The sequence below is a fragment of the Mixophyes fleayi genome, chromosome 1, assembly GCF_038048845.1.
Source record: "Mixophyes fleayi isolate aMixFle1 chromosome 1, aMixFle1.hap1, whole genome shotgun sequence".
Classification (NCBI taxonomy): domain Eukaryota; kingdom Metazoa; phylum Chordata; class Amphibia; order Anura; family Limnodynastidae; genus Mixophyes; species Mixophyes fleayi.
Genome location: NC_134402.1, coordinates 193,141,929 through 193,154,307, shown reverse-complemented (window position 1 = coordinate 193,154,307; position 12,379 = coordinate 193,141,929). Strand labels below are relative to the sequence as shown.

Here is a 12,379-nt window from a genome sequence, read left to right as displayed (position 1 = left end):
GGTTTTTGATTGTAGATCACGATTTATTTATTTTTTAAATAACAGTGTCTCAGTCACTCTGATCTAAAATACGCTCGTCATTCCACTACACACGTAGTAGCAACTAAGCTCAAGGTAGGAAAGCACAGTACAGAGGCACAGTCCTGACCAATCTGACTGGAGTAGTGACTCCTAGTCAGCTCTGTGTCTTTGTAAAATGCTCTCACTAACTGGGATCTGCCCATGGGACCTCCTTCAGTCCTCCACTTACTTGCAGGCACTGTGTAACGTCTGTGTCAGTCTTTAAACCCCTCTCACTAACCAGGGTCTTCCGGTGGGGCCTCATTCAGTCCTTCATTTACTTTAATGCACTGTGTAACGTCTGTGTCAGTTTTTAAACCCATCTTACTAACCAGGGCCTGTCCATGGGGCCTCTTTCGGTCCTCCGCTCACCTGCAGGCACCGTGCCTTGTGTAGCACCAGCATGTCTAGTAAGCAGGATAAGAATCAATAGGTTGTCGCCTACCTGCTTATAGATGTGATGGCCAGGAGGCATATTGCAATACACAACCAAAAGGCATGTTTATACAATTGTAGCCATGGGTGTAACACCACCTGGTGACATCTATTTACAATAGACATAAAATACATACATAGTTCACACACTACAATCCAAGTACATTAAACCTGTATTTTCAAGGTCCTGATCACCTATCTCATTCAAGGACCCAGATCTCTGAGCAGCAGTGAAACCATATTCACGCACGTAGTCACTACAGACGCCAGTCTCATGGGATATGGGGAGGTTTTATGTTCTTACCTTGCTTTGGGTACTTTGTCTTTAAGAAGGCCAACTCTCTAGTCAACATTCTGGAAGTTAGGATCAACGACTTGGTTCTGAACACCAGGTCCATGCTTCTTAAGGACAGATTATTCAGGGTCCAGAAGAAAACAATACCATAGCTATTGCTCTGATGGGCACTCTTAGCCTCCAGGCCATGAGAGATGCATCTTGCATTTTACAGTAATCCCCAGAAATAGATCTTTTGTCTTCTCAAGTAAATCACAATCTTCCCCTCTATGGTTTCCGGGACTTGGAGAGGTATCTCATTGATCAGCAGGCGGTTTGGTGTTAATTACGTTTTGTCTACATCTTCCTTGATTTCTAGGATCATATAGAGGGTTAGACAAGAATGGACGTGGACAATGTTCATTGCCACTGATTTGTCCAGATGATTCTGGTTTGTAGATCTAATTAATCTCTCTGTCAGTCAACTTTGGAGCTTTCTTTTTCGTCTTAACAGAACTTGCATTAAAGGCATTGCTGTCAAAGCCATGGTTTTTGAGTACAACGGCCTTACAGAGCTCAGTGAAGCTGTGTTGCACAGATAAGTTTTCCCATGTCTATGCTATATCATAGTTTTTGGATATTCTACCCGACCTGTTGTGAGGCATGAAGGTTCCCACTTGAGGTGTTATCCCTTTTTTTTTTTTTTTTTTTTTTTTTTTTTTACCTCTTTTTCTCCAAATGGGCCTGACTCTTCTCATGGTACAGGTTTCTCCCTACCTGAGTATGTTTATCCCCAGTACCAGTTGGTGCTGTTTTCAGATGTTAGTATTTGTACAAGGAGCAGGCCCCTGTTGGATGCTCCTTGTCTTCCCTTTTGTTTTGTCACCTGGACATTTATTTTTCTCCTAGCTATTGTTTTGGCTAGGTGGGACTCTAAATAGCAGCTTTTTCCAATAGGTCTTTCCATGAAAACAAGGTGGTCCTCTGTATAGTTCTCTTGTTCTAACCTAAGGTTGCTTCAGGTTTTTCCATTAAACATGAGCTGATGTTACCTTTCTTATGCCCTCGACCTAGCAACTCCATGGACACATTGCTTCACTCCTCTGAGGATATGTCTGTCCAGGTCCTAGGACTTAAATTGTTTGCACACCCTGTTTGTCCTTTATAAGGTACATAGGAAGGGATTTTGTGTTTTCCATCAGTCAACCTCATGCTGAATGAGGACGGTAATCAGGAAGTATATTCTGTGGCTGGAGTGCTGAATACCTTTGAGCTGACAATCTTCATTGGTGGTTGCTCTTTCTCTAGTATTATGTCATAGGACCAGGAGTGCTTTCCATTAAATTCCTTTTTCAGTGGTTTTGGGGGACACATAACATATATGTACTTGTTCTGTTAGTATAACAAATAAAAAAAAAAAACAATCATACTTACTGACAGTCCTGCACTGCAAAGATTTGTGGAGCCATACAAACAAAGGGATAAAAAAATCAATTGCCAGTGAGATGATGATTTTTGCATTATCATATCATATCAGGCCAGGAAGTGGGCATGAAGTGGTTAATAAATATTTAATAAGAACAATGCGAGAAAAATATTTCAAACCATTACCACATGTTACCACGAGTCCTAAATATAGAGGGTTGACAAGCGGGTACATAACATTTGTAATGTCTAATCTAATAATTTAGCTCATTCCTTTCATTGCCAACATTTTATCTATTTTGACCCCTGTCCACTTAACAGTGCGCTGGACTATATTCTACTTCGGCAGGTGCCTGCTGTTACTACATTCCTAGCTGTTGCTGGAGGCACCAATCTCATACGCAGAAAATGAATCTAGACACTACCTTAATACATGGGAAAAGCAATCGCCTCCAGCGACGGGCAGGAAACTCTGGTGACATGATCACTGTGGTTTCCTATATGACACGTGATGTGAGTCTAGTAAAAATCACATTCTCTTTCCCACAGCTCCCCCATTGTTTGTCTATATTTTGAGCAACACTTAAATCACTCTATTTTTTATCTTTAATACAGATACTTTATTTTGTTTTGTTTTAGATTTTCTTTTTGCCTGTAAAGTTTGCAGAACAGAAATAGAGCTATATTTTATGGGTTATATTTTGCATAATTGTTTCACTTGTTTTTTCCCCCACATAAGTTAAAAAGATATTTACTTGACTATGGCACCAAACTGCTCTAAAGCTCAATGTTTTCTAATAAGCCAGCTCACATTGCTAGAGTAAAATTAGTTATTTCTGATTAGATCAGCACAGAATGAAAGTACAAAAAATGATGTTGTCCTGAGGTGTACATTTGGCACAGACTCCTGGATGAGATAAGATTAATACTAAATTGTTCTAAGAAGAAACCCATTTTAAACCAAAACTTTTACTTCTGGGAGTGTGTTTCAAGTAGCTTCTACTACTAATTTAGAAAAATACTTTTTTAACCATTGCTTCTGAGGAAATAGTATGACTGAAAACAAATCAGAAAATAAACAACATATGAAGTCTGCACAAACAGATTTCCTTGGACATTTTTTTTAAAATGTATTATTTACTTACATGAAAACATTCTGTGCTTTTACATACATGCCACTCAAAATAAACCCCAGCACCCAGTTATTTTGCTGGGGATTGCAGTTATTTCGCATAAATATACAGGTATCTTCTAATACATTCCTCAGTAAGCCAGTCCCTGGTTTGTTTCATGTATTGGTCCTTTCAGTTGTTGGCAAGTGAAGATAAATCGATATTACACTGAGTGACAGAAATGGTGTATGGATATTCAATTAATTGTTGTCAAAAAAATCCCTCCCCTTTAGTATTCCAAAAATTTGGTTCAGTAAGATAATGTCTAAGCTCCCAAACTAAACATAGTTGTTTCATATCCATGCAGAGCTTCACTATCTAATCTTGAGACTCCGCAGACAGGAATGTGACCGTTTTTAACTTTTACATATTTATATTTTACTCTGCTTATCGCAACAATACCAATAGGATCATGAGCAATTCTCAGAAGCTTAAGTCTCGAGTGACAGAGATCCATGACAGCAAAAACAAACTGGAGCAGGACTTAAAGAAGCAGGCAATTGAAAACCGGGAGATTGACAAGAAAATGAATAGCTTGAAACCGGACCTGATGCAACTGCGTAAACTCAGAGACCAGTATCTAGTGTAAGTAACATGTGACAGTATTACTTTTAGTCTATTCTGTACTCTTCATTGCCACCCCAACTTCCAGCTAATCATTTTTCACAAGTCAGAGTAGCACTTTTTTATTATTCAGTAATATAATTTACTTAATGTTAAAATATTGTGGATTTTTTTTTACTTAGTAATCCTACATGTGATAGATTCTGTTTTCAAATATAAATAGCTAAATACAATTCAGAAGAACAAAAGTTTCTATTCATAGCAGCAAAGGAATAATAAATCGCTAAAGGTATTTTCATATTTGATAAAATCAACAGTATTATCCATCTTCATTATATAGTCTAATTGCATAACTAAAGTTAACATATTCCCTTAAGATTGTTAAAGATATGTAAAGAGCTATGATATACTTGTTCTTATAGACCTTTTCTTGCTTCCCTCATTACTGCAGTCCCTTGCATAAAGCCTTATATTCAACTAACTAATAAAAATGCATAAAACGAAAAATATAATGCCTATTAGGTGGTATACAAAAACAGAAATAAAAAAAAATAGAGAACTAAATTTAAAATAATGTTGTAGTACTGCAAATCGGGTTAAAAATTTTTGGGGTCTATTGTAAAGTGCATTACAAATCTGTAAAGTGGTATATACTATGGGCTGGCCCTTTCAGAGGTTCATAGAGGCCCGGGGAAACCAAAAACATTAAATATGCATTTAAAATGTATTTTAAATTGATTTTAATGCTTAACTATATAAAAATATACAAATAAAATATTTTATACATATTCTGATGTACTGGATTAGTGTATATTTCACATTAGAGGTGCTTTTCAAAGAAAGCAATCAATATGGAAAAATCCAACTTTCGTGCCACGTCACAGTTAATGTTGAGCATGGCCAGCCCATTCGCTCTTGCCCCATAGTTGAGCGACGATAGTTTTTCACGTTCTTCAGCACACTGAACGTTCGTTCACCTGAAGCAACAGTTGCTGGAAAACTGATGAAAAATTCGCTGTTCATGTAAAAAGGTGATCATTTAAAATGTATAAATAAAAACAAAACCTGCTGCAATTCTGCAATTTCTCAAGTAAATGTTGAACATCAAACAGTTCAGTCCAGTTTCCTAATTATAAACAAACTGATCCCTTGGGAAGTTGTGAGTCACTCACCCCGTTCTGATGTCTGTGTGGATAGCTGCATCATCCACAATAATCCCATGCACCACTGCGCATTACGGCAGTTTAACAAATTAACATGTTTAGGCGCTAGGTTTGAACTTTTATTACTTGAAAATTGATAAATTAGCAAATGGATAAATATTGTTTTTAAAAAAAAATTGGAGCACAAAAACAACATGTTGGAAAATGTTGAGGCCCCCTGCTAGTTGGAGGGCCTGGGAAATTTCCCGCCTAACCCCACAACCACCACCCCGTTCTGGTACGGCCTGACTATGTGTTTGCAACAACTTATAGGACTTGTGGCCTTCACTATCCAACAATGCCCTTGCAAAAATACCACTTTCAAGTTGACGTAGTTTACAAAACTTTTTTATCAAAAGTGTGTAGAACATGAAGTAAATGGTTATTTTCTAAGGTTGGATTGCATTTAGCACTTCTGGCAATAAACTGCACTTGCCCTTGGGCTCTATTTGGTTAATTACTGCATTTTATAGGAAACCTTAGTTTTTGTAATCTTAAATATGTGCACACACACTTATATTAAATACTATGCGATATTCAGAGCTTGAATAATAAAATGCAAGCTAAACATATTTGTCATTTTGCTGCCCATGTATAAAATTGTAACATCTTATGGTTATTGGCCACTATTTACATTCCACTATTTCACCCAATATTTCAGCTGGCTGCTTGGGAATGGCGCCCGACAGAAAGATATCAGCGAGTGGCTGGACATGAAGAATGAGCCAGAGAAGTAAGTGTTGCTTGTTACATTCTCACTTCAAATAAAGTGCAGCAGCACTGTAGGGAACAAAATGCATCTTGTACACATTTTTTGTTGGGCTTTTTGGAAAATAAAATAGAAATAGAATCGAAATGAGGAGGTTAACATTGGTATGAATTCACAGTATATCCAGTGTGTGGCGATTTTCAAATAAGGGCTTATAATGGCAAGTTCATTGGTAATACACTTGACTATTATTTTTACTCTTAATGGAAAGGGTTTTAATTATTTAGGCATCAGACTTTCTATAGTAATATGCAGACAGATACAAAATGGTAGAGCGATATCATGGCTCGCAAGAGGTGCACCAGTGCTTACAGAGCAGGAGAAGACCTTGAATAGAATATATAAAAAATGCTCTAAAGTAATTGGGCATATTTATATAACTTTCAGTAAAATGTGCCTTAGTGTAAATATTTCACATCACTCCTGTGATGTCAAGGTACATAAACTGTGTGTGTGCGCCTCACTTCTAAATTGTTCCTTTATCAAATGTTTACAACATAGTTGCTGAATTTATAAAGATTAGCCTGTAGTTCATTTATCCAAGGGAAGCATCATTTTCCATATTTAGACTTTGCTTAAATACTTTAATGGGACCAGTAGATAGGTATGTATGCAAACAGTGCATCAGTTATAGGTTTAGAGAAAAAATGACACGTCTCCGTGAGTGATCATGTTAATCTCTCTTCCCTTGCAGTCCATACTCCATGATGGATGATGATGAGGATCTTCCACACCATGAAGAGAGAACCTGGCACATGGGAAAGATGAAACGTGAGCAGGCTGAAGAGATGCTAGCCGGGAAGGCAGATGGTACCTTCTTGATTCGAGAGAGTCGCCAAAAAGGTTGCTATGCATGCTCTGTCGTGTAAGTATAAGGCCACTAAACCATGTGAACACTATAGATGGATCTCTCTCATTTCTCATTGCAAGCTTCATTTCTCCACCAATTACTTTCCTACCTAGTTTTCTTTGTATTTTTCTTCCTTTATTTTTTTTATGCTTTGTTTCTAAATTAACTTTATATTTTTAACTGCCCTTTCCCTCTAACTCATTTACCTCTTCATTGTATTTTTATTATGTAGATGTTGAATAAAAGTGACTTATAAGAAATGTTATGTCCATAGTAGAGATATTCATCCTACATGTGTTTTACTCAGTTATTTGTAATCTCCCATTTTTAGGGTCGATGGTGACACCAAACACTGCGTTATCTACAAAACAGCCACTGGTTATGGCTTTGCCGAGCCCTATTACCTTTACGCTTCTTTGAAGGAGCTGGTGCTAAATTACCAGCACACATCCCTGTTACAGCACAATGATGCCCTGAATGTAACCTTGACATACCCTGTATTGGCATCGCCGTCTCGGTGACGTTCTCATCTTCTACCAACAGCTTATTCTGCCACAAAAGGATGTGCCTTTGGCATGAAGGTTCCAGTTGGCTTGACAGCAGGAGATTTGAACCTTGGTTATGTGTGGCTCATTCCTCTTAAACGTAGCAATGTTGCTACTAGAATAACCTCAAGGTGGATTAATAGCTTTGTAGGTCATTTTATTTTGCAAACAGCCACAGAAAAGTGAAGGAGCCAGCTGTGTAATTGAGCATAACCAAGATGGAGAATGATAAGTCTGTGCATTGCTATGCTACTTTATGAGTAGCTTTTTGTCAACAGATGCATGTTCTCGCATAATGCTTTCACCATATACAGTGGTAATTGAAACCAATTTTGAATGTTACAAGTTATAGATACATCAATACCTCAAATTTTCTTTTTGAGGTGGTTTGTTATGTTATGGTTTCTTTAGTATTCTCAGTATATTCATCCCTGTGCTGGGACAAAGTCCCAATAATTCGTATATAATATAGCACTATAAATCCCATCATCATCCTCTCAATTTGCTGTGTTGCATTCATTTGCAATACAGCTGTCTCTGATTTGCAGGAGTATTATCAAAATCTTTTCTATTCTAACACATTAAAAACCTGGGCAACATCTGAATACCACTACCAACCTTTTTGCTATATATATATATATATATATATATATATATCTATATCTATATCTATATCTATATCTATATCTATATCTATATCTATATATATATATATATATCTATATATATATATATATATATATATATATAATCTATCATGTAGCTATTTAGTAATACACAGATAAACATTTTTAAAAAAATCTATTGAGTACACATAGCGGTAACATCAGGAAGACAGTGTCTCAAATAAGGGAACCTATTGATATAATCTATACAGCAGTACACATGAATTCCTTGCACATATAGGGCCTCATTTTAATGTTGGATGCAAGTCCATTTACAGGGTGTAAAAATATGCATTTTTATTTAGACTTCAGTGTGTCTTTGACTAGCATTCCTTTATGCATGGAGAGGTAAGATGGGGGACAGGAAAACAAGCTGAAATTGGAGATATGACCTTCTTAGTCTTGGATGCATCTCCAGATGAGCAGGTTCGGAGGCATATGCTTTGTGTGTACTGCAGGCCTGTTGTAGTGATAATGACACTAGCAGCACTGTAGCCCAGTGGTACCCAAACTTTCTCAGTTCGAGGCACCCTTAGGGTCTCCATAATTTTTTTTTTTTCTAGGCACCCCTAAGCCAGAATAATTACCAAGATGTCCCCCGCCTTGCTAACCACCGCTCCTGGCCGTGTCACCCCTGTGAGATCTCCGCGACACCCCAGGAAGCCGTGACGCACAGTTTGGCAACCACTCGGCTAGCCATTTCTGATTGTTTGCGTGTTCACTGCTAGATCTGATAGTACTTCAATAATTAGCATGCCAGTTATATCAAGTTACAGATGTCCATTTGGATTTCTTGTGTATATGATCCATCATTACATTATGTTGCGTAAGAATAGGGTAATGCCAATTCTACATTTACTTCTAACACTTTTAAGCACGTCTCTATGCTATAGATGGGCATAGGTATATACATATGTATGCCTTACATATGCTTAAAATCCACAAAATAGAAATATTGCTGTGCTTTGAGTTGGATCCATCTTGAGATACTTGTGACTGAAACTACACATCTAAGACCACAATTGGGCTGCATCTTGCAATATAATTTCAATGAGTTTGCTTTTACTCTACTGCAGCTATAAACATCAAAACATACGATTAGAGAAAATTAGCAAAAAAAACACATTATTTTAGTTCTCATTTTAAGACTTGGCTGCAAAAGACAATATTAGTTGTCAATGAAAAATATAAAAGTTATAGAGAAAATTGAGATAAAAATAAATCTTTTTACGAAGATTATGGAATGTTTTCTTCATGTGATTAAATGGTTAGTACCAAAGTGTGACGCTGGCTCGCCACATAACTCATCGTATATCTCTCTCCAAGGACATTAAGCTTCTTCCATGTAAAATGTTTTTTTTTTGGGGTCTATCATACCCTGATGAAAGCAGGTGGGAATAAGACTAATGAAAATTGAAGGCATGTTGGATTTCAGTGCAGTCATTAATATAGGCTGTGAATGTAAATAGTATTTCATTTGCCAACCATTGTCACCTTTTTGAGTGCCCTTATGCAGGGCATATTATGCTGTTTAGATAAAGTCTCATGTAGCTCTGCAATGTTCAATTCATTTTTAACTCACAATTAGGGGTATATTTACTAAACTGCAGGTTTGAAAAGTGAAGATGTTGCCTATAGCAACCTATCAGATTCTAGCTGTCATTTTGTAGAATCTACTAAATAAATGATAACTAGAATGTGGTTGCTATAGGAAATATCTGCACTTTTTAAAACCCGCAGATTAGTAACTCTAGCCCTTAGTCTTTATATATAAATATTCTATATTAATACGAATTTACTCTGTAGCTCTCAGTCTAAAGCTGTTTTATATATAGAAACTCATGCTAAATAGAATATATCTATATACATCAGTGAGATTGTGGTCCTTTTAACGAATTTGAAAAATATTTGTTTTTCTGAATTTTTTTGGTATCTCCCTTTAATGTGGACAAGCCTTAGTCTAAGGCTGGGTACACACTTCAGTGTTTTTAGCCGAGTATTGCGTCAATCAAACGATAAACGACCGTTCGGTCCAATATTGCATTAGTTATGTACACTCCAGCAATGAACAAGGATAGTTTCAAAGCACAGATCATCATTTTATTTGTTCAGCAGAACTATAAATCTCATTCAGCTGTGGAACAACATTCTTCCAATCCTGCCGTGTGTATGCACTCACAATCATGATCTCCATACAGTCTCTTACAGTCATGATCTTTTCAGTCGACAGTTATGACAGTTAAAGAGCACAGATCTGAGGGTAAATCTTTTAAAACATGTATAGTGTGCACGCATGAATCAGCATGCTGAGCAGGACTTTCTTTTCTTTTTTTGTCAGTCGTTGGTACAATCGTTGTAGATAAGACATTGGTCAGAAAATTCTGTAGTGTGTACCCGGCCTTAGGCAGTGGAATCCAATCTAGAAGATTTAACACCTACAGATCTGCAGTTTTAACTGTATTTCTAAACTAATAACTACAGATTTTTTCACAAGATGCGTGTTACCTTTTATGTACTGAGGACTTGTTCACACATATGTGCTGGAAAAATGGGTAAAGCCACATGAATATCAACACACTTTAGTGATATCGTTAATGGTTTTTCCATGCACATTTGATGCATTTATCCCATACAATCTAGTTGGTAGTGTATCTTATCGCATTAGAAATATGTTGTACCATATTACATTTTTAAAATGCAATGGTGTAAACATACTGGTAAGAAACCAACCATTCTTTTTTTAATGCGATTTTCAGGCATTAGCAGCTGAAAAACATATTAACAGTTAATAGGTGTGAATGATATTTCAAGGAGATTGGAATAAGCTCAATTTAATAACTTGGGTTAGTGCTAGGGTTGGTTTTGTGCTAATGTTGGCTCTATGGTTATGGCTAGGGTAAAAACTTGAGATAATTGTCATCAATTGTACTGTTTCAAAAATGCATTTTTTTCTAATTTACAAGGAAAACAATGGCCTAGTGCATTTCAGATATACTTTTATTTCCCATAAGAGAGTGTAAAGTGATGGCTACTCCTACACATTTTTTTGCTATCCAAGTCATCTATTCTGGTTGGTGACAAGTATAACTTTTTTTTGCTTCCCATAGAACTTTTGGTCTTGGTAACCATAGGTCAAGACACTCAAGGGACCACATGTTTTGAAAAAGTAGACTTCCCTCTCAAACAAGGATTTGTCTTCATACAGTCATTAATTATCTCTGTTTTTACTGTTGTGTATCAGTCTAAATGACTGAACTTTGTCATTCACATGCTTTTTGGGAACTGATTTGAAAATTTTGCCACCAGAGTTAAAATACTTGCTAATGTGTGGGTGAGATACAGTTTTCTTTAGTATTTCATTTTTTTTTTTCCAATAAACTACAATATCAGAATGCATGTATGACTTGGTTTGATAAAGACAGGCGCAAACAAGGAAAATGTACACAAATTTAATTTTGCATGCAAAGGCGATAGTAAATGACTGGCCGTTGTGTCTGCCATTTTCGGTGCGCCTTGTGTTTTTTAAAGTAACTTAATATTCCACAGATCTAGGCTGTGCAACTGGTAAAGAAAAATGATGAAATAACTTACATCAATCATATGCTACTACACTACTGCCCCAAATAGCTTTGTAGGTATGTTGTGTTCTGTGATCCCATAAAAGCATATTGCCATAAACCTAGTGCTTATGTGGTCATACATTGTGTCCAGGAGAAATAATTCCATGCTGTAGAGTCGGACATAAATGCACTAGTAATGTCCTACATCGTGTGGTCAATTTGGTATTTGTTTTCCAGGAGCTAAGACAACCATACAATCATTTAGAGGATTTAACACTAAAATGCAAAATAGCATTGAGCAAAAAAAAGTTATTACTTTAATATTAATTGTTCCCTTGTAACAGAGACCATGCTGTTAATATACAGTCATGTAATTTGTTATCCAGAAAATTCTGAAAACCAGAAATCAAAAATAGTAAATAATTATTAATTTGCTAATTATATATACACAAACATAAGCACTGAGCTCTTCCTCATAGGGTCACCGGGAGGAGCATTGGTAAACAATTTAATAATACAAAAGACAGGGATCTAGTTTCTTAACTTTATTCATAATACTAAAATACATCTATCTGAAAATTCCTAAATCCCGAGCAGTCAAGATAATAGATCTCATACCTGTACTGATAAAATGAAAGGAATATACATTGCTGTATTTCTGTACATGTACTGTAAAGCATCCCTGTGTAACTATCTAGCCCCCTTTCTGCTTTTTTTATTTTATACTTTTGTTTGTAATTGAAACCCAGCATCCTTTAAAAACTTTGAGGGCCAAATTAAGGTGATGTGTATACTTCTAAGTGTTTCGTTTGCAGTAAGGTTACAGTTAAATCTAATATTGATTGTTTTAGCATTATA

General features: G+C 36.3%; 1 protein-coding gene across 2 annotated transcripts in view; it reads left to right on the top strand.

Annotated features, from left to right (window-relative positions):
• PIK3R2 (phosphoinositide-3-kinase regulatory subunit 2) overlaps positions 1-7,908 on the top strand; it is a 64,986-nt gene extending 57,078 nt beyond the window's left edge. For both annotated transcript variants that reach the window (XM_075204694.1, XM_075204693.1), the window contains exons 13-16: positions 3,775-3,951; positions 5,794-5,865; positions 6,596-6,766; positions 7,083-7,908. In XM_075204694.1, the coding sequence (XP_075060795.1) occupies positions 3,775-3,951; positions 5,794-5,865; positions 6,596-6,766; positions 7,083-7,272 (610 nt within the window). In that variant the 3' untranslated portion in view covers positions 7,273-7,908. The remainder of the gene's footprint in view (positions 1-3,774; positions 3,952-5,793; positions 5,866-6,595; positions 6,767-7,082) is intronic.
• Positions 7,909-12,379: the final 4,471 nt, after the last annotated feature.